Source organism: Hyperolius riggenbachi, chromosome 1 (genome assembly GCF_040937935.1).
Source record: "Hyperolius riggenbachi isolate aHypRig1 chromosome 1, aHypRig1.pri, whole genome shotgun sequence".
NCBI lineage: Eukaryota > Metazoa > Chordata > Amphibia > Anura > Hyperoliidae > Hyperolius > Hyperolius riggenbachi.
In genome coordinates, this window is record NC_090646.1 from 81,680,644 (window position 1) to 81,702,941 (window position 22,298).

Genomic DNA, 22,298 nt, shown 5'->3' on the forward strand with positions numbered 1-22,298 from the left:
ATCGATTCGCCTCAGCCTGATAACGTCATTGGCGCTTGATCGGCACTAGTAAAAAAAAATGAATAAAAAATAAATAAAATAAATGAAGAAAAAGAATGAAAAAACTTAAAAATAAAGTAATAAATAAAAATAATTCACACACGCACTACACATACAGTTACATACAAGCTACACTTTGTTACAAACCTGCCTCAGAGAGATTTCAGAGATTTGACCTGATTCTCTCTGCTTCACTGATCTGCGTCCATGACGTTCAAGCGTGCGTCCAGAGCAAAAGCTGTTCTACAGCAGCTACAGGAAAGTGACAGCGAACTTGACGTACTAGATGCAAGCGTTAGCGAATCCTGGCAAAGTTCATCATCTGATGCTGAAAGCGACAGCAGTGAGGATTTGTCACTTGATATCAGCGATGTGCGCATTTGATTGCAGTACGCCTCAAGCACTGACACCGAGATTCGCATTCACTGGTTCACCAGGTTTGGAGGTGGAAGGCAACGACCCCTTGACGTAGCTGAAATTGTTTCTGACAGCCGATGTCATCGACAAAATTGTTACCGAGACAAACGGGTACACAGAGCAGCAAAGGGCGACTTCACATCTGAGGTGTTCTAGAATCAGACCATGGGAACCAGTGACCTCCGATGTCATTTGGCAGCTCCTGGGCCTAATCATCCTACGAGGAGTTGTGGGGAAAACGATGCAGAAAATGTATTGGACCACCAACCATTTACTGGCTACTCCTTTCTTTGGATCCGTCATGTCGAAATATAAATTTTCTTTGATTATGAAGTTCTTACATTTTACGAATGAGGAATATGATGAAAACGCACATCCCGCACCAAAACTTCGTAAAATTTGGGATGTAAGTCAACTTATGAGGAACTTCAAGCAGACCTATGTGCCTGAGAGAGACCTAAGCATCGATGAAAGCCTCATAGCATAGAAGGGACGGTTCAGGTGGATACAATATTTCACGTCTAAAAGGGCACGATTTGGGATAAAATCTTAGTCTGTGTGAATCCACGTCTGGATATATATGGCATGCCGTTATCTACACAGGAAAGAGGACAACATTTAGCGAGACTTTCCGCAGCTATGATCTGGCCACGTCCACTGTTCTGACACTCCTCGAGCCACTACTAAATCAGGGCTACTGTGTCACAACTGACAACTTTTATACCTCTCCAGAGCTAATTGAGGTCCTTGTGCATCACAGAACTGATTGCTATGGTACAGTAATGCTGTGGATACACTGTGCATTTCTGTACCGTGCATCGACCAGCTGATCCGGCCAGCTGATAGTATTCAGCTGGCCCGATCAAGCCGCTCGACTCCCGCCCGCTCGATCCCCGCCGGTGGACAATGGCAGGGAATCGAGCGCTGATTAGGAAGCACCGGCGGGGACGAGCGGCAATCGATCCGCGCGGACTCAGCTGGGGTTGATGCGGCGCCGGATCGACCCGTGTATTCCCGGCAATAGGCCTAACAGGCACGACATGGCACCGTCAATTGGCACCAAAAAGCTGAAGCCTGCAGACCTTGTGGCCTGGCAAGAAGGCAAAATTCTGGCGCTGAGATGGCGGGACAAAAAAAAGACGTGTCTGATGGCCACCGTGCACAATACCACCACAGTGACGGTCCACACAAGAGGTGGGAAAGAGGTCGTAAACCACAACTTGTGTGTTGGAGTACAACACTATGGGAGGAGTGGACAAATCTGACCAGGAGACCACCTTCTATCCAACTATGCGGAAGCACCAAAAAAATAAGAAAATATTCTGACATCTTCTGGAGCAGTAATGTGGAACTCCTATGTGGTCTTCAAAAAATATATAGCGACCAGCCTGGGATTCATGCTGACTTTATTTGGAAAGTTGTGGAGTCCATATTTGCTAGACACCAAAGTTCACCCACAGCGGCGAGGAGACCTGGACGTCATGGTGCTGGAGTGGTAAATCCAGAACGCCTGATTGCACACCACTTTGTGGAATACGTCCCGAAAGGAAAAAAAAAGGCAACACCAAGTTATATGTGTGGTGTTTGCTGCTCAGAGGGACAGCAGTGGCAAAAAAATAAGACCAGTCCCCTGTTTCAAGATTTATCACACCCGGGAGCTTTATTAGTAGTTTTTTTTTCTGATTAGCATTATTTTTTCATGCAAAGGTTTTAGATTTGTATTGTTTCATGCAAAAAAAGTGAGTTTATTTTCATTACCCTTTCATGCTAAATTAACTGCAGTACTGGGTTTATGATCTTGTTTATTTTAATGTCTGAATTTTATGTTGTATATTATTAAAATGTAAGAGTTTATAACTCCTTGCAATGAAAAAAAAGTAGTTGCGTCTATTTATTGTTAAAATTCTTACCAATAACCTACTCATATCTAATTTTAACTAGTGCGATTTGCTAACAATTACAGGTCAAAAGAAAACAACCAATTTCCATCACAAAAATGGTACCGCTTTTAGGAAGTAATTCCAGCAGTAATCCTACCGCCAAGGAGGTTAATATGGCAGTCTTCATACCCCATTCACTTCAGGTGTGCTTTATAATTTGTGTGAATTCTTGAGGGCCCGTTTCCACTAGAGCGAATCCGCATGCATTGTCTGCATGCGGATTCGCATAACTAATACAAGTGGATGAGACTGTTTCCACTTGTCAGTTTTTTGGTGCGTTTTTCTGTGCAGGATTTTTCTGCACGGTAGGGCCTGCAGAATTCGCCTGCGTGTGGAATGCAGGCGATTCGCAGGCAATGTATTTAATAGGGGAAATCGCACATGCGTTTTTGCCGCGATTTCGCGTGCGAATTCGCACTAAAACTAATGTACATTGAGCCAGGCAGTGACATGGTTAAAATCGCTGATAGCCTGCCTATGCGAAATCGCGGCAAAAATCGCATGCGGAATCGCATCCGCATGCGATTTTGTCAGCGGTGGATTCCCAGCGATTCGCACCGCACTAGTGGAAACGGGCCCTTAAGGGTACCTGAAGAGAAAGCTATATGGAGGCTGTCATGTTTATTTCCTTTCAATCAATATCAGTTGCCTGGCAGCCCTGCTGGTCTATTTCTGTATCTATATCTGAATAAAACCAGAAACAAGCATGCAGCTAGTCTGGTCAGATCTGACTTTAAAATCTGAACCACTGAAACACCTGATCTGCTGTATGCTTGTTCAGGGGCTATGGTAAATAGTATTAGAGGCAGAGGATCAGCAGGGCTGCCAGGCAACTGGTACTGCTTAAAAGGAAATAAACATGACAGCCTCCATATACCTTTCTCTTCAGTTCCCCTTTAACCTCCTCAGCGGTAATCCCAAATCTGGCACGGGATGGAAATCCGCAGCTCAGAGCTGTAATCCTGTGCCTGAGTGAGTTTTATATGCAGGAGCTGCTGCAGATCTTTTTTTTTTACATGGGGGTCTAAACGCTTGTGAAAAAATTGCACGGCTTTTAGACCCTAAGGGCTCATTTAGAAAGCGCCCTAAAAGCGATTATGCAATGTTTTCCTATGAGAGTGTTCACGTGTGCGTTCCGATTTCTTTGAAGTCGCAAACACGCTACATGTACCAATTTTTTCCCGACCACTTTTATGAATAAACACATTGTATTTAATCATTTCTGGGTCAGAGTTCACTCAGCAAAAGCACTTTTCTAAAAGCTCAAATTGCTCAGTGCTTGCGAGATAGCACCTCTGATTTATAAAGTGAACAAGGCCTTAAAGAGACTCAGTAACAACAAAAACCTCCCCTGGGGGGTACTCACCTCGGGTGGGGGAAGCCTCCGGATCCTAATGAGGCTTCCCACGCCGTCCTCTGTCCCACGGGGGTCTCGCTGCAGCCCTCTGAACAGCCGGCGACAGAGCAGACTGTAGCTTCAATATTTACCTTTGCTGGCTCCAGCGGGGGCGCCGTGGCGGCTTTCGGCACGGAAATAGACGGAAATACCCGATCTCCGTCGGGTCCGCTCTACTGCGCAGGCGCCGGAAACTTGCACCTGCGCAGTAGAGCAGACCCGACGGCGATCGGGTATTTCCGCCTACTTCGGAGCCGACAGCCGTCAGAGCGCCTGCGCAGGAGCCAGGAAGGTAAATATTACGTCACCGCTGCACGGAGGGCTGCAGCGAGACCCCTGACAGATGGAGGACGGCGTGGGAAGCCTCATTGGGATCCGGAGGCTTCCACCACCCGAGGTGAGTACCCCCCAGGGGCCGTTTTGTCGTTACAGTTCCTCTTTAATCTGGAAATCATAACGCTAACTTAAAAAAAAACTTAAATGTTGTAAGTTCTGACCTAATCTAAAGTAAATTGATCCTAATTGTAATCGCCGATAGAACTTTCCTTGTATGTGAATGTTGTGTCTGGAAGTGCTGCCTTGATGCCCTTTAAGACGAGGCTTTCCTGTTTGCTCTTGTCACTGAGTCTCCTGTCTCCGGCTCTAGTGACTTCCTTGTCGTCGTTGCCATGGCAGCAGATCTTTGTTTGCACAGCAGGTAGTGCGGTGTTCAGTTACTTGCTCCGCAGGTCTGTCTGAATGGCCTCTGCTTTCTTCCCCAGAACTCGGCTCCTTTACTCCCAGGCAGTGCGGGTCTAGTACCGGCTCAGGACCCCTTCCTCCTGCCGGCTGATGTGGGGGCAATTGTGGAGGTGCTGAAGTACAGCCAGAAGGACATGGATGCCGCTATAGAGAGCGTCAGGCAGGAGGTAAGCCGCTTGCTGAGATTCATGTGCATTATTACTGTGATAAGCTTCAACTCCAGCTTTTCATGCAAACTTCCATTCATCTTAATGTGACCCAATCAAAACAGAGAATTGGAATGCTGGAATTGAAAGATTGTCACCAAGTACTGACAGTGGAATCCTTTAATGGCGGGAACCTCTGTGATGTACTTGCCAGTTGCTCTCATTGTAACTGTCTGACTTTGCTATAAACTGGGCAAATTCATTTCTGATCTCTATTGCTTAGAGAACGTAACCAAGAATTGAACTTCATCCCAATCAGTAGCTGATACCCCCTTTCCCATGAGAAATCTATTCCTTTTCTCAAACTGATAATCAAGGGGCTCTGTATGGCTGATATTGTGGTGAAACCTCTCCCACAGTGTGATGTCAGGACCATGGTTCTGACATCACACTATGGGAGCCTTTTTGCATTGTGGGAAACAGCTGTTTTCAACTGCCAAAAAAAGCAGCATCTCCTTCAACTGACATCACCTACCAGCAATAAAAATGTCACCATGTGATAAAAGTCAGAATGTAAATCTGGCAGAAGAAAGCTTTTACAATGGGCAAACTTTACCTGGGGCTTCTTGCAGCCCTCTGGAGTCATCCTGTGCCCTCCAGCGCGCAGCGACAACCCCCCTCAAAGTTGGAAGGTTGGAGGCTACCATGCCGGCTCATGTTGCTGGGAGTGTTCTGTGCATGCGCTGTAGCGATTTTCCTATGCTGCGCAAATGCAGAATGCTGCCGTGCAATGGGACGCATGAAGCCAGCCAGCTGTATTGGTGTCTTTTCTACAAAATGTGGTTTCGCCGCATGGCGCTTATCGCCGTGTCCCGAAACCAGGTGCCTCATAGAGGCAATGTAGCCGGACCCCAAATTTCCTTCCGATTTGTTACAACTTGGAGGGGGAATTGTATTTAACGCTTAAAGAGAGTCTGAAGCGAGAATAAATCTCGCTTCAGACCTCAGTTAGCAGGGGCATGTGTGCCCCTGCTAAACCGCCGCTATCCTGCGGCTTAACGGGGGTCCCTGATCCCCCAAATCCCCTCCGTAATGCGGGGGAGCGCTTCCTGGTTGGGGCAGGGCTAACCGCCGCAGCCCTGCCCCACGCGCGTCTGTCAGCGCGTATCTCCGCCTCTCCCCCGCTCCTCTCAGTCTTCCTTCACTGAGAGGGGCGGGGAAGAGGCGGCGATGCGCCGCTGACAGACGCGACTGGAGGCAGGGCTGCAGCCGTTAGCCCTGCCTCCAGGAGCGACCAAGTCTGCGACCAAGTGTCGCAGTGGGGTGTTTGGGGGGTCAAGGGACCCCCGTTTAGCGGCGCTATTGCGGCGGTTTAGCAGGGGCACACGTGCCCCTGCTAACTATGAGCTCTGAAGCGAGATTCTCGCTTCAGAGTCTCTTTATTGGTATACGGGAGTTTTGCGGCAGCAGGGAGAGCCGTCATTCGGTGCCCAACTCACCAATACATACACCTTTTTTTGGTATGTTAGCTAATAGTATGTTTTTGAAAATGTTTCTCCTTTTTCAAGCTATTTTATTCTGATACCCCCCTCTCACTAATGGTTATCCGAGAAGTTCCTCAACTTTGTCTCCAGTTGCTTTACTTTACTTTTCTTTAGTTTTATGTAATTCTGTCCTTCTGCCTGTTTAAATTTGCCATTTCAGGACCTTTTTTATATTGACTCACAAAACTCACTACTCTGGTGAAATTAGTGCTAGGTGGGGGCCAACTGCACGCATGTGCATGATAGTAGTTGTGCTGACTAGTGGGCATGGTTTTTTTTTTTACTAGTTGAAATGCTGAAGACAGCAGATGGTCTATGGGCAAAACAGCATTGTTGCAGAACATGGATCCCAGCTACCAGCTGTCATCTGTATAGAAATTGCTCCTTTTTAAAAGGACTCTTTTCTTTGCTACTAATGTTCTGCTAATTACTATGCATTCAGATCTTTACATTTTTTTTTTTTTTTTTTCACTTCAGTGTCATGATCGCCTTATTTTTCTCTATCCTCACACTAGCCCTCCCCATCTTCACTTAAAGGACCACTATCGCGAAAAAAGTAGGCAGTTAAAAAATGTGACAGATAGGTTTTGGGCCAGTCCATCTTTTTAAGGGGGTTCTCAGGGCTTTCTTTGTTTTCAACAGCATTTCCTGAACAGCAGTTTAACTGCCAAAATAGCAAGATACCAGCCAGCCTCCCTAATCACTTGCACACTATTATGTCAGTTAGATTTTGCAACTGTTGTTCAGGAAATGCTGTTGAAAACAAAGAAAGCCCTGAGAACCCCCCTTAAAAAGATGGACTGGCCCAAAACCTGTCATCTGTTAAATTTTTTTTAACTGCCTACTTTTTTCGCGATAGTGGTCCTTTAACATTAACCTAACCCTCTATCTATGCTTCTATCAAGCACCACTACCTGGAGTTCCTCTACACCAGCCTTTCTCAACCTGTTTACCTTGGAGGAACCTTGCAAATAACTTTTGGATCTCAAGCAACCCCTGCAAACAATTTTTTGGTCTCAAGGAACCCCTACATTTATTTTTCAAGATGCATGGTCTTTAATAGTAGGTTAGGTTGTTAATTTCACTACCCCCATTACAATGCCACTCATTATACTGCCTCCAGACCCCTCAATTTAGTGCTTCTTGTTACAGTACCACCTATTATAGTGTGCTCTAGTATACTTCCCCACGATGGGGTAAAATGCCAAGGAACCCCTGCAGAGTGCTCAAGGAACCCTGGGGTTCCAAGGAACCCTGGTTGAGAAAGCCTTCTCAACACTGTAGCCGAAGTTCGGTTATACTAAAAGCCAAACTGCAGTGCCCAAATTACTCTACAAATACACAATTTAAATTAAAATGTGTTGAAGCCTACAGTGGTGCCCAATTTATGCAGTGCGAATAGTGTAAAAATTGGGGTTCCTATAAAAATGATCTTCCTGTATGCCCACCTGTTTACTTTTTCCCTTTCCTTCACTAGGTTCAAATGAAAGAATTGGAGGTTTTGGAATGGAAGAACAAGCATGAAAAACTTTACCTTGAATGTGATGAGATGGGGTAGGCATTATTTTCCAATATGGCTTGTCCCTTGCTTCCTACATGAAGCTAGCATTTCAGGGCTCATACAATAGGATACCTATTCTAGTGGAATCAGTATGGTACCCAAGCTTAGGTTATCTGGCCAGTCTTGGGCAGTAGCAAGTACAATTAGAGGAATCCATTTTTCCAGCCTCTTTGGGTGAGGCTGTTGTAGTATTTTGACTCGCTCTATCCACCCCATAGTGCTTTCACTAGAAACAATAACTTGTCATCACAAAAAATAGAAAGGGGGAGAGGGTGGATTGAGGACTTAAAGGGGAACTTCTGTCTAAACATACTATCGTTAAAGGGAAGGTTCAGGGAGGGTGGGTAAGAAAATAGAAATCAATTTCCACTTACCTGGGGCTTCCTCCAGCCTGTGGCAGGCAGGAGGTGCCCTCGCCACCGCTCCGCAGGCTCCCGGTGGCCGACCCGACCTGGCCAGGCCGGCTGCCAGGTCGGGCTCTTCTGCGCTCCAAGGCCCGGAACTTCTGCGTCCCACTGACGTCGTCCTCCGGGCTCTACTGCGCAGGCGCAGAACTTCCTTTTAATCAATACCAGTTGCCTGGCAGCCCTGCTGGTCTATTTCTCTGCAGTAGTATCTGAATAACACCAGAAACAAGCATGCAGCTAGTCTTGTCAGATCTGTCTTTAAAGTCTAAAACACCTGATCTGCTGCATGCTTGTTCAGGGGCTATGGCTAATAGTATTAGAGGCAGAGGATCAGCAGGGCTGCCAGGCAACTGGTATTGCTTAAAAGGAAATAAACATGGCAGCCTCCATATAACTCTCTCTTCAGTTCCCCTTTAACAGCTACTCTACAGCAATATCCTGAGATTAGTTCACATGCATCTCCGGTGTATATCAAAAAGAGGTACGCGAATGTCTAAGTTAGTATCCCAAAACCTTGTCTGTCTAACCTCTTAAGGATCACCCCCTGTGACCAGGCTTATTTTTTTTTTTTTTTTTACAAATTAGGGCTCTGCAGCTTTAATGGCTTGCTGCAGAGCCACACTTGGGTGCACACAATTTAATTCATCCCCCCCCACCAACAGAGCTACCCCGTTTTCTGCCCCCCAACAGAGCTGTCTGGAACCTCGTATCAGCTGGGTTCTGGTGCATAGATCTGCCCTCTTGCAGAAAGTGGCCCTGCCCTCTTGCAGTGTCTTCCTGCTTTCATGGAAGCGGACCTATTAACATCCTGTGTTTACAAATTAGCTGCTCTGCTGCGGCAGAGAAGATTCCTGAGCTGATAAAGCTGAAGAGATCAAATGACAGTTTTGATTAGTAACGAATGAGGAGGAATTGGGTTAAACTCTAAACTCATAGGCCTGGTGCACACCAAAAACCGCTAGCAGATCCGCAAAATGCTAGCAGATTTTGAAACTTTTTTTTTTTTTTATTTTTCTGTAGCGTTTCACCTAGCATTTTGCGGTTTTGTGTAGCGGTTTTGGTGTAGTAGATTTCATGTATTGTTACAGTAAAGCTGTTACTGAACAGCTACTGTAACAAAAACCGCCTGGCAAACCGCTCTGAAGTGCCGTTTTTCAGAGCGGTCTGCATTTTTCCTATACTTAACATTGAGGCAGAAACGCATCCGCAATCCAAAATCTGCAGCAGCCTGGGAGTATGCGTTTCTGCAAAACGCCTCCCGCTCTGGTGTGCACCAGCCCATTGAAATAATTTACCCTAGCGGATCCGCACCCGCAAGCGGATCGCAAACTGCAGCCGAACCGCTCTGGTGTGCACTAGGCCACACGGTGCATTTCTGTTTTCCTTCCGTCCTTCGCAATAAATAGTTCAGGTCCACTTTAAACTCAATCTTCTTATCCTCCATGTCGGAGCTTTCTTTAGGTGCGGTTTAAAAAAAAAAAAAGTTGGTCTCTGAATAAAATCAGGTTTTTGGCACTTTTTGACAAGTAGTTTTAATGTCCAGCATAGACCTGCTGCTTCTGCTTGCCTTGGAATGTTAAATGTTACGGACCACATCTAATACAAATATTTTCTTTTTCCAAACCCTACAGGAAAATTGTTGCAGAATTTGAAAGCACAATTGCACAAATCCTAGGTATGTATAACGACTACATTGGAGGTATGATAGTTTCTACCCCCCACCCCCTTTTCTTCATCTTAAGCGAGTGTGCAAAAGGAATGTGACCTATGAAGGAAAAAGTGCTTCAGTTTTTGCAGCCTTTTAATCCAGTGTTTATACATTTGTCATTTAATACTGAAGTCCAGACGTGGGGTTAAGCTGGCAATGGGCATGAACAGATGCACAATTTCTAGGCTACAATACAATTGCCTGGGAACCTGCTAACTTGTTCCCAAGTACATAATGGCAATGAGGCATTCTTTTTCAGACCTGCTGACCTCACTGGATCCTGTAGAGGCTACTCAAGTCCTCCCTGCCGTTTGCAAGTATCCTCTGGAAGATCCAAACCGTGCACCTTTTCATATAAGAGTGTGGCTGTGCTGCATCTGGGCGTGCACAGCTGCATCTGCACAGAACCACTTGTGCGGGTGTGGCCATACAGGTGCAGTACAGCTGCGCTTGTGCATGCGGAGTAGTCCGGCCTGAATCTTTGATTTGACAAGTTCTTGTTGGATTTTATTGGGAAGTCCGCGAGGGGCAACCGTGCTCCACAGGACAGTGTGAGAAGCCTTTACAGTAGCCGGAGGCTTCCCTCTCCTCTTTGGCAAGTATCCAATTTGTGCCCAAAGGTTTGCCTTGGGTACACTTTAAGCCTTGGGCAGCTGGCCACTTCACCTCTCAACTGAATCACGTTTTTCTTTTTATCTTTTTGTTAGAGGATTCTCAAAGGCAGAAAGAGTTGTCCAAGCTGGAGCTGAATAAAGTGCTGGAGGAGAAACAACAACTTCAGATGGACTTAAACTCGACAGAAAAGTCCTTTTCAGATCTCTTTAAAAGATTTGAAAAGCAGAAGGAAGTTCTGGAAGGATATCGCAAGGTAACGTTCTCAATTCTCCTAGTTCACCAGCTGTTTTCTGCATGAATTAGCACAATGGTCATTCTCAGGGATGCCCACCGAGGTTAATCACGACTGATTACTCGTGATTCAAATAAGGGTTAATTGCTGCAGGTGCGCGGCTGGATGCGGCAGGGTTAATTGCCCATAATGCCGCCGTGCGCGTCAATGAGATTGTAAGTGTCTTTAGTTGCGTTGCAAGCCTCGCTATGGCGCACTTTCTCCAAGCCGGAAGGAGGAAGTTGCCATAGCGAGGCTTGCAACTCGACTAATGGGACGCTTGCAATCTCGTTGACGCGCAGGGCGGACGGCGGCATTATGGACAATTAACCCCGCCGCATCCAGCCGCGCACCTGCAGCAGTTACTTTTACTTGAATCATGAGTAATTACTCGTGATTAACCTCGTTGAGCATCCCTGGTCATTCTTGTGTATGTCTTGCTTGTTCTTGTTGGTTATCGGCAGTAGAGTAAGAGAATGGCTTCAATTCTCAGACATCCATGTCATGTGGTAAAATATTTGAGTATTCACTAAGATTTTCGCACGAGGTAAATTATCAAACTGTCAGTGCACAAATGGTTGTTACCTCATGTGGTGTTTCATTTGGATATATTAAAGTGTACCTGAGATCAATAGTTGAGAGTGGAATTGAGAAAATGTCATTAACTTTCTTTTCCTGAATAGTTTTAAAATCTTTGGGAATCGACGGTAAAAAAAAAAAAAAAGCCAGATACTTACGGAGACGGAAGGCTCTGGGTCCTATAGAGCCTTCCTGGTCCGTTCTCGGTCCCCCGTTCCACTGCCGGCTCCCCCGTTGCAATAACCAATTTCGTCAAATGCTTTCTCCGCTACCAAAGGGAGGCTTCGGAAGTCTTCGGTAGCCCAAAGTGCTCCAGAAGACTGCCACTCGTGCACTGGTGCGTGTGCAGTATGGAGCCGCCTGTCTTCAGGACGACTCTGCTCCTGAAAACTTCAAAGTCCTCCGTGGCGGGGCTGTGACTTAGAGAGAGATGGTTCTAGAGGACCCAGAGCCTTCCCTCTCCTTAGGTAAGTATTTGCCTTTTTTTTTTTTTTCTTTTAAAGATTCACAATGACTTTAATTAGCTTATCCATTTTCTCTGCTCTTCCTTTCCCTTTGTTTCTCCTTCTCTCCCCTCTGTAACCTCACAAGTGGCTGTTCTTTTTGCTATGTTACTGACAGCTCCAGGCTGGAGGGAAAATACTGAACATCTCAGGCCAGAAATCTACTAGGAGTGATTTCTAATCGCTAGTGATTTGAAAAAGCTCTTGCTAATGCAATGCTGTGGGGGAGTTTTAAAAAAAAAAAAGTCACATCGCTCAAGTGGGATCACACCCATAGTATTACATTAGCAAGAGCTTTTCAAGTCGCAAAGCGTTCAGAAAATCGCTCCTAGTGGGTTTCTGGCCTTACTTGTAGTACTTTCTGAAATGACATCGTGAGGCATTTATCTCCTAAGTCGGTCCATTCGGTAATTACTTTTGGGAATTGATATCTTAAAGGGAACCAGAGAGGAATACAATGTAAAAATAGAAAAAGGCCATCCTCCGCTTCCTGAAACCGCCGGTACCGGGCCCGTCACTTCTGGCGGACGCGGCCAATTGTCCGCATCACAGGGGCTCCCTCCATACCCGTACGCATTAGAGATGCGAAGTTCGGATCTTTTCTATGATCCGGATGATTCGAATCGGATCATTGAAAAGATCCGGATCTTTGATCCGAATCTCGGATCATTTTACAAGGGAAGCATTCGGGGGTGAAATGACTAGCAGGACGGGAGAAGGGGAGGGGGGGGTGGACACACAGAGAAGGGGAGAAGATGGACAGAGGGCAGGGAGTAGACAGAGAAGGGAGGAGGGACGAGCAGAGAGCATGAGGGCTCGTTCCCACTATCGCGAATCTGCATGCGTCCAACGCATGCAGATCCGCACATGTGATGCAAGTGGATGGGCCTGTTTCCACTGTAGCGTTGTTGAGGTGCGTTTTTTTCAGCGTGAAAAAAACGCACAAAAGAGCCAACGATTTCGCCTGCGTCGGGAATCCGTGCGAATCGCCGCTAATGTATTTAATAGTAAAAACGCATGCGTTTGTTACATGCGTTTTTACCCGCGATTTCGCGTGCGATTTCGCACCTTTTTCAATTTTATTTAGCCCTGGCAGTGTCATGGTTAATTTCGCATGGCACCCTGCCATGCGAAATCGCATGCGAAATCGCGGGTAAAAACGCATGTGGAAACGCATCCGCATGCGTTTTTACAAGCGTCGGAATGCGGCCGAAATCGCGTCGCAACAGTGGAAACAAGCCCTGAATGTTTGTTTGCACACAATACCCACATGCTGCAATCATGCTTTACATATATTTCACCTATATGTTCATCTGTATACTCTGAATGCAAACGTCGCACAGTGAAAGAAAGGATTCCCAGAAGATAAGTGCAGCTGTTTAGAGCAGTGCAGGAGGATCATATTGCCCTGCAATCACAGTGCCTGCAAAGTTGCTGAGCTGAGCCAAAAGCTTCCAATTTGTTTACTATGCAGCACTACGGAACAGACAGCCTATAATGAGCAGCACGTTATAGCCAGTATGTGTGCTCTACACATATCTGGCAGTGGCACCCATGTCCCCTCTCTCTCATCTACCTGTCCCTGGCTCCCCTCCAACAGAGCGATCCATCTCTGCTCTGCTTCCAGGACCCCGCTGAGAGAAGGGGGGCGTGGTTTTTTTTTTTAAAAATTTTTAGTAAAAATGAATTACCATAAGTGGTGATCAGCAGGTTTTAAGGAAATGGAGGGAAAGTGCTTTACCAAAGGAGATTATCCCCCCCCCGATCAATCAAGTGAGAGTTGATTTTAAGGCATCTTTCCCACCAGGATGTTGCGTTTTAGGGGACGTTATAGGTCGCATAACGTGCCCCTAACGCAACGCCTGGTGGTGTTGGAGGAGGACGCTACCTAGAGCTGCGTTATGCAGCTCTTGGTGCGCCTTTTCTGTCCTATGCGCTGCGGAGACCACGTGATCGGAACACTTGGCATCACGTGGTCCCGCCAGCCAATCAGCGGCCGCTCCAGGAAGCATACACTGCAAGTGCAGTGAATATTAATTAGCCATGTGGCTAAGTACGAAAGCGGACTCTGCTCCTGCTCACCTGTAAAAAAAAAAAAAAAAAAAAAAAATTACTGAGCATGTACACACAGTCTAATGAACGCACAGCATGCTGCACTTTCCCAGATCGTCTAGCGTTACACTGTAACGCAACGTGGGCACTGTACAGCCCATTGATTTTTTCATTGCTGTGAGTTGGACTGCGTTACAGGCTGCTGTAACTTCAGCCTATAACGTCCCACTGTGAAAGCAGCCTAAAAGCAAAGAAAGTTCTAAGCACTTCATGTTTTGTAAATGTATTTCTGTAAAGTTATTTTGTCAGCTTTCTATTACTGTGGAGCACTCTGCGCACACTCTCTAATGCTGCTTCAATGGTCTCTACAGAATGAGGAGGCTCTGAAGAAGTGTGTGGAAGATTACCTTGCCAGGATTAAGAAGGAGGAGCAGAGATATCAAGCACTGAAGGCGCACGCAGAGGAGAAGCTGAATCGGTAAGTCAGGGTTAGCATGTAGCTGCGGTTTGTTGTGACTAATGGGTAGCTTATGTTTCCTGTTACTTTAAAGCAAACCTGTGAGATCCATTGGACAAAGTTAGTTGCTTCATACTAATACAAAAACAAAAGGTTCACTGCTCAGAGAATAAGATGTATTTTATTATATCAAAAAGGCAATTGTGACAGCTGCATTTAAAGGTCTGCCAGAGTTTAAAATCACAGCGCCAGAGACAAAAAATTAGATGCTTACCTGGATGGGGAGGAGGAATCCTCCAGAGGCTTACCAGATCCTCCTCCCATTGATCCAGTGCTGGGACCCTTAAAGCGGAAAAGTAAATTGCTTAAAAAATGTTTCTCTTACCTGGGGCTTCTGCCAGCCCCCTGCAGCTGTCCTGTTCCCACGCAGCCACTCACTGATGCTCTGGTCCCACACCACGGCTCACTTTCTCTGCGTGCAGTTGCCGTGCCTCCTCGTTTCCGTAGCCAGACGCATACTGGGCAGCCGCAATAGAGATTTTCTGGTACTTCACCTGTGCAGAAGGCTCCTGACTACAGGAATGCATACTAGGATATGCGTGGCCAGGGCACAATGGAGGGCAATTTACAAGTCGACCTCCATTATGGGAAAAAAGTTAGTCACTGGGGTACCGAGGATCGGTCCAGGACAGCGAGGGCACAGGTCGACTGCAGGGGGCTAGCAGAAGCCCCAGGTAAGTGAAACTTTTTATTTTTAACCACTTTGTCCTCCTTGACGTATAAAAACGTCGAGGACAGGCGCGCTCCCGCGCCCGATCGCGCACGCGCACTCCCGGCCGCGGAGTCGGTAGCCACGGAATCAATTTATCGGGCTTTGGAGCCCGATCATTGATTCTTCTCCCCCGCTGAAAAAGCGACAGCTTCTCTCGGAAGCCTCGCTCTTTCTGAAGCTGTGTCCCTCTAAGCGTACATTGTACGCTTAGAGTGACGTCATGTAAAAAAAATCGAGATTGCCATCTTGTGGCCAAAAAGTAAAACTACAAGTAAATGCCCAAAAACATTACAATACACCAATATTTCCCCAAATAAAACACTTTTATATCCCACCCTCCCAAAAATGCCCACATAAAATGTTTAATAAAAAAAAAACAAAAAAATTACTATAAAAAAAACAAATATTTACCTAAGGGTCTAAACTTTTTAAATATCTATGTAAAGATGAAATATTTCTCTCTATTTTTTTTTTTTATAAGCTTGTAAATAGTGATGTATGCAAAACGGAAAAAATGCTCTTTTATTTCCAAATAAAATATTGTCGCGATACTTTGTGACAGGGACATAATTTAAATGGTGAAATAACTGTGACAAATGGGCAATAACAATACGTGGGTTTTAATTATGGAGGCATGTATTTTAAAACTATAATGGCCGAAAACTGACAAATGAATTTTTTCATTTTTTTTTCTTCTTCCTGTTAAAATGCATTTCCAGTAAAGTGGCTCTTAGCAAAATGTACCCCCCAAAGAAAGCCTAATTGGTGGCGGAAAAAACAAGATATAGATCAGTTCATTGTGATAAGTAGTGATAAAGTTATAGGCTAATGAATGGGAGGTGAACATTGCTCGGATGCATAAGCTGAAAACGACTGAGATGTTAAGTGGTTAAGCAATTTACAGTTCCGATTTAAGGTGGCCACTAACCATACAATTTGCTGAACAATTAGAAATGAACGTTAATCTGATGGTTAGGAGAGTTTTTGTCCATTAGTGGTCCCAAAAGATAATTTCCGATCGTACATACGAAGAACTATTAGTAAATGATCGTTCAGTAAATTGTATCCTTAGTGACAACCTTTAGAAGTTTGTGGCCGTGCTCCTGTCTGGGAACAAGCAGCTGCAAGGCGCCTTGCTATTTTGGTGGCCGATTGACCAAGAGACAGATCTCTCTCATTGAATCTGATTGGAGAGAGATCTGTTGGTCGCCATAAGCCACGGGCCAATTCGCGACCGATTTTATGCATGAAATCTTTTGGCAGTCGGCCTTGTGACTCCTCCCCCAGCCACTGCATTAATACATTGCCTCTCTGCCGGACTCCTCTTCCGGGTTTGTGCCCCATGTGGTTGTATAAATGCAGGAGCACGGGTGTACACTTTCATTAGCGACTGGCCGCGGGTTTCCGTCTTGCTCGTCCTCTATTATCGCCATGCACCTGATCGAGCATGTCGGCCCTACATCTTGCAGCATGTCCAATCGATACATTCAACCAATTTAAGCCCAAAACGTGTTGAATCGTCGATTGGACATGCTTTTGGTGGCACAGATTTTCATCCAATTCGATAATTACCGGTATGAATTGGAGGGTCGATCGGCTGTCAAATCAAATGTGCGGCCACCTTTAGTTTTTGTAAAAAACGCCTCTTTTCTGGATTTGTTATATGTGCACTAAATATTGTTTCTCATGTACAGAGCTAGTGAAGAAATTGCCCAGGTAAGGAGCAAATCCAAATCAGAAGCCACAGCCCTCCAGGCCACACTACGTAAAGAACAGATGAGGATCCAGTCCTTGGAGCGAACCCTGGAGCAAAAGGTAAGCAGCAGCAATGAATGTGATCTAAATTACATTACTACATTGTGGTGATGCAGTTTTGCCATTGGTAGCAGCCTGCTTGGGTACTTAAAGTGAATCTTCAGACTAAAAATCTGCTCCGCAGCACTGAAAAGGCTTGGTGTTTAACTTCACAGCATCAGAACTTTGTTTTTCTTACCCAAGCCTCATTTTTAGCTGCACAAAAGAAATCTGCCCGGGTATTTTTCTCCTGATGCTGTGCAAAGCATGAGCATTTTTTAATTTGAGATTTGAAGCCTAGTGTGCGCAGCTGGGAGGGGTGATCAGGACAGTTAGAACTGTCCCATGCTCCCTGTCGCCTTTTTTCAACCAAAAAGATGGCTGCCCTCATAAAAATCAAACCTTTGCTTGTTCTTTTAAAACAGGGTGGGTATGAGATATTATCTATTTTAATTAACATAACTAATGTAACTTAATGACAGTATGTTTAGGCTGAAGTTCCTCTTTAAAGAAAACCTGAACTGAAAATTAAAACTCAAAATAAACCATACACACGTCATACTAACCTCGCGTGTAGTCTACTCCTCCTTCTCCTTTCTTGCGTCCTGTTTGTCAACTGTAATCAAGGGAATTCTCCAACCTCCATTTTGAAAATGGCCATTACCCCATAACAGCTTTCTGGTCAGCGCACTGTTAAACTGTAACATTGCCCACTTGAGCCATAGGGAAACATGGACACATCAGTTGTCCTCTCAGCCACAACTGACATATTTCAGTCCTGACAAAATGTTGTCAGAACTGGAAAGGATCATTGTCGGAAGAAAATGGTGAGCCTCTGAGAGGAACTGATGGCAAGGTAACTATGTAATGTTTGTTTGAAGTTACCTCGTGTTGATTTTAAATTTTCTCAGTTCAGGTTCCCTTTAAGTGTACCTGAAGCAATACTAAAACGTATAACATAAGCGTGGTCCCATGTTTTAACATCTGCATTTGTAGTTGGGGACATAGACTTGACTTACAGTTATTTTGGAACGGTTTGCCTTGGATTCAAACAGATAGAACCCCAGTACCCCTGTTTCACTTTTTTTTTTTTTTTTTTTTCTTTGACTGAGCACTACTTTTTACGGGATTCTTGTCCACAGTAGTAAACATGGTCATTAAATTTGCCCATTCCTGCCCATTTTAATTCACTGAATCCTAAGATCTTGATGGTGAGTCTTGCCATCTCTTTCATATCTCCAACTTGCCTTGATGCATGTATTTTTCATTCTAGGTTTACAGCATTCATTTCACTTCCAGCTAAATTTGCATAGCTCAAAATTATTTGCATCTTTCCCATATGCTTCAGTGAGTCGTTAACCACTTTGTCCTCAACGTATACAAAACGTCGAGGACGTGCGCTCCCGCGGCCGATCGCGCGCGTGCACGCGCACTCCCGGCCGCGTATTCGGTAGCCCAGGAATCAATGTATCGGGCTATGGTGCCCGATCACTGATTCCTCTCCCCCGCTGAAAAAGCGAAAGCTCTTGGAAGCTACGCTGTGTCTGAAGCTATGTCCCTCTAAGCGTACATTGTACGCTTAGAGTGACGTCATGTTAAAAATCTCAAGATTGCCATCTTGTGGCCAAAAAGTAAAACTACAAGTAAAAGTAATAAAAAATTACAATACACAAATATTTTCCCAAATAAAACATTATTTATATCCCACCCTCCCAAAAATGCCCACATAAAATGTTTAATTTAAAAAAAACAAAACATTACTATAAAAAAAAAAACACATAAATATTTACCCAAGGGTCTAAACTTTTTAAATATCTATGTAAAGATGAAATATATATATATATATATATATATATATATATATATATTTTTTTTTTATAAGCTTGTAAATAGTGATGGATGCAAAACTGAAAAAAATGCTCTTTATTTCCAAATAAAATATTGTTGGCATACATTGTGATAGGGACATAATTTAAATGGTGAAATAACTGTGACATATGGGCAAATACAATACGTGGGTTTTAATTATGGAGGCATGTGTTATTTTAAAACGAATGGCCGAAAACAAATGAATTTTTCATTTTTTTTATTCTTACTGTTAAAATGCATTTACAGTAAGGTAGCTCTTAGCAAAATGTACCCCCCAAAGAAAGCCTAATTGGTAGCGGAAAAAACAAGATATAGATCAGTTCATTGTGATAAGTAGTGATAAAGTTATAGGCTAATGAATGGGAGGTGAACATTGCTCAGATGCATAAAGTGAAAACGGCTGAGAGCTTAAGTGGTTAAAGCTGCTTTACATGACTGTCAGCTGTTACAAAGATGGGAGTGATTGTTCCCATCACTCCATAAACTGGATATAGATTCAATTTTTTTTTCATTTTCACTTCAAGTAGATTAAAAGTTGTTGTTTGGGTAAACTGAAAAAAGACTTTAATAGAGAAGCAAGCAGGGGAGGCAACTGGTTAGTAGACGTGAGAAATCTTTACCTTTTCTCAAGCGGGGGGGAGGGGGGAATGGCTGAAATTGTGGTGAAACCCCTCCCACAGTGTGATGTCAGCACCTCACAGCACTGAAGTACTGACATCACACTGTGGGAGCCTTGTTGCATTATGGGAAATAACAGCTGTTTCAGGCTGCCAAAATGAGGGGGAAAACAAAACTTCTGTTTATCGGTCTAGAAGTAAATCTAGTCAATCCACACAATTTCCATAAGGAACTCAACCCTCAGCGGATGCTTATCCAACGATTTCCATTTATTCAAGTGTTACAGGAAGTATACACAGCATATCACTACCAGCACAACGTTTCGGGCAAGGTGCCCTTTCTCAAGTGCTCAAAGTTTCTCACAGGAATAGCACATTTATACAACAATTACACCTGACCACACCTTACATAAGGGGGTGGGACCAATACCTATTGCATTTTAACCCTATGAACAGCTAATTCTATAAAAAAACACCTGAGGCTGAAGTCCTCATTTAAGCCCCCTGGCTTCTGCATCCCCAGCCTATCCATCCACCAGGCCTCCCTCCTCAAAAGTTCCTTAACATGATCCCTGCCTTCATGTCTAGGGACAACCTCCAGAACCTGCCAGCGCAATTGACTAACATTGTGTCCATACTCAGAAAAATGTCTAGCAAGCGGTGGATCCTTTCTAGAATCCTCCTGCTCCCCACCTGTGACCTTTTTTGGTTTTTTGATGTTACTTTTATGCTCATTTAATCTGGTCTTAATGTCCCTTGTGGTCTGTCCCACATAGGCCAGACCACAGGGACACTTGATGAAAAAAATCACTCCTTTTGTGTGTCAGGTGGCATAATCCAGGAGCTGCAATTGCCTGCGATAAAGCTCATCAGATGAAGTAATTCTTCTCACCCTGATGTATTGACTCTTAGGGAGTCCATCAATAAGGGGCTTCGGGTGGCAACTTGTGGCTAATAGAAAGCCATTTTTATCTGTCTCCTTTCTATACAAATCCGTTTCAAAGCTACCATTTTTTTACCCGAACCTCCACATCAAGAAAATGCAAAACCTCTGTCATAATCCATCTTAAATTTCATGGTTTCATGTACACTATTGAGCTCCTCGGAAAATAACAGCAGCTCCTCCTCTGAACCTGTCCATCCAAAAAATAGATCGTCTATAAATCTGCAGAACCCCTTTATCTTCCCATGGTGGCCCCGATTCAAAATGAATGTATTTTCAAAGTCTAACATAACAATGTTTGCCACCGTAGGGGCATAAGGGGCCCCCATGGGAATGCCAAGGGTCTGCAGAAAATAATCACTGCCAAATCTAAAATAAGCATGTGAAAGGCTGAACTCCAGTATGGTGAGAATGAACAAGAGCAACTCATTACTGATCCCTTCATTCCCCTTCAATCTGTTTTCAACAGCACTTAAAGCTTCATTGTGAACTATATTATTATAAAGGTTAATGACATCCAAGCTGACCAGATAACTCAAATCAACAACAATCTTGTCCAGCGTGTTCAAAAACTGGGTGGTGTCCCTAAGGCACCTCTCCTCAGCTTTAACAGGCGTGAGCCAGGTGTCCACACCTGTGGTCAGGTGTAATGGTTGTATAAATGTGCTATTCCTGTGAGAAACTTCGAGCACTTGAGAAAGGGCACCTCGCCCGAAACGTTGTGCTGGTAGTGATATGCTGTGTATACTTCCTGTAACACTTGAATAAATGGAAATCGTTGGATAAGCATCCGCTGAGGGTTGAGTTCCTTATGGAAATTGTGTGGATTGACTGGATTATAGGAGGATTGGTGACCCTTCCTGCCATAGGAACTCCCCGTGATAAAATTACTGCCTGAAGCCCGCAGACACCCCTGTGCATCTAGAAGTAAATCTAGCCATACACTTATAGATTTCCATCCAGTGTTTCAAAACTATGGATTACTTTCTGAAAAGAATTTGTTCAGAGTGCGTCTATTCCTTCCACACACTGCACATCAATTCCCCATAGATTGCAGCAGGGAATAGATTGAAAATCTATTGAATCGCAGCTTTGCACTGCAAAGCTATGAGGCATTGATCTACCAAAGCTCTCTCCTCACCCCAAATCAACCTAAATTTTCCATCCTGTCCAATCGTCTTGCCCAAAAGTTATCAATTGAAATGAGATTTTGGGGAATTGATTCCCTGCAGGGAATTGAACACACAAATCCATGTGTATGGCTACCTAAGTCGGACGCCCTTCATGTGAAAGAAATGATCACCTTTTATAGTTCTGGTGCTGTCTCTGGCTAATGCCTTTTTTTATTTCTCGATCTAATTCCAGACAAAAGAAAACGATGAACTGACAAAAATATGTGATGACTTGATCTTGAAGATGGAAAAGATTTGAAAAGAGGACTTTGGCACTTTGTACATTATTTTTCTTCCCCACTTTCTCTCTTCTTTGTTGCACTGTCTGTCTGTTTATATGTTTAAGGATTAATAAATAAAATTTTAATTTAACTCTCTTGTGTCTGTGTCTCGTCCTATTCAAGAAAGTTGGTATGGATCTGAAACGACCATGCCCTGTTATGCTAGTGGTTGGATGAGCCAAGACCTTTTCATATAATTTCTTCCCCCTTGTGTGTAAAATAGGTCCGTATATGTGCCCAAATTCTCTTTTTCTTATGTGGTCATGGTACCTTTGCCTAACTTTCAGGAACTGTGCAGCGCCAGTGGGATTGTGGAAAGTCTCATAATGGTAAGAAGATAAACTCAACGTTTATCAACCCTACCATTGCTAAAAACTACAGCCATGCAGTTACAATCAGGCTGTAGTGTCAGTGCATGTGTGGCATGGCCCAACTAACCTGAGGGCCAGTTTCCACTGAGTGCGAATTTGCAGT

The 22,298-nt window shown here is 44.4% G+C and overlaps 1 protein-coding gene across 1 annotated transcript in view; it reads left to right on the forward strand.

Moving 5' to 3' along the window:
* The window catches only part of TACC3 (transforming acidic coiled-coil containing protein 3), a 60,014-nt gene extending 38,099 nt beyond the window's left edge, over window positions 1-21,915 (forward strand). The window contains exons 10-16 of the mRNA XM_068275802.1: window positions 4,554-4,700; window positions 7,701-7,777; window positions 9,823-9,866; window positions 10,607-10,767; window positions 14,291-14,397; window positions 16,843-16,963; window positions 21,737-21,915. Coding sequence (XP_068131903.1) covers window positions 4,554-4,700; window positions 7,701-7,777; window positions 9,823-9,866; window positions 10,607-10,767; window positions 14,291-14,397; window positions 16,843-16,963; window positions 21,737-21,802 — 723 coding nt within the window. The 3' untranslated portion in view covers window positions 21,803-21,915. The remainder of the gene's footprint in view (window positions 1-4,553; window positions 4,701-7,700; window positions 7,778-9,822; window positions 9,867-10,606; window positions 10,768-14,290; window positions 14,398-16,842; window positions 16,964-21,736) is intronic.
* The last annotated feature ends 383 nt before the right edge of the window (window positions 21,916-22,298 follow it).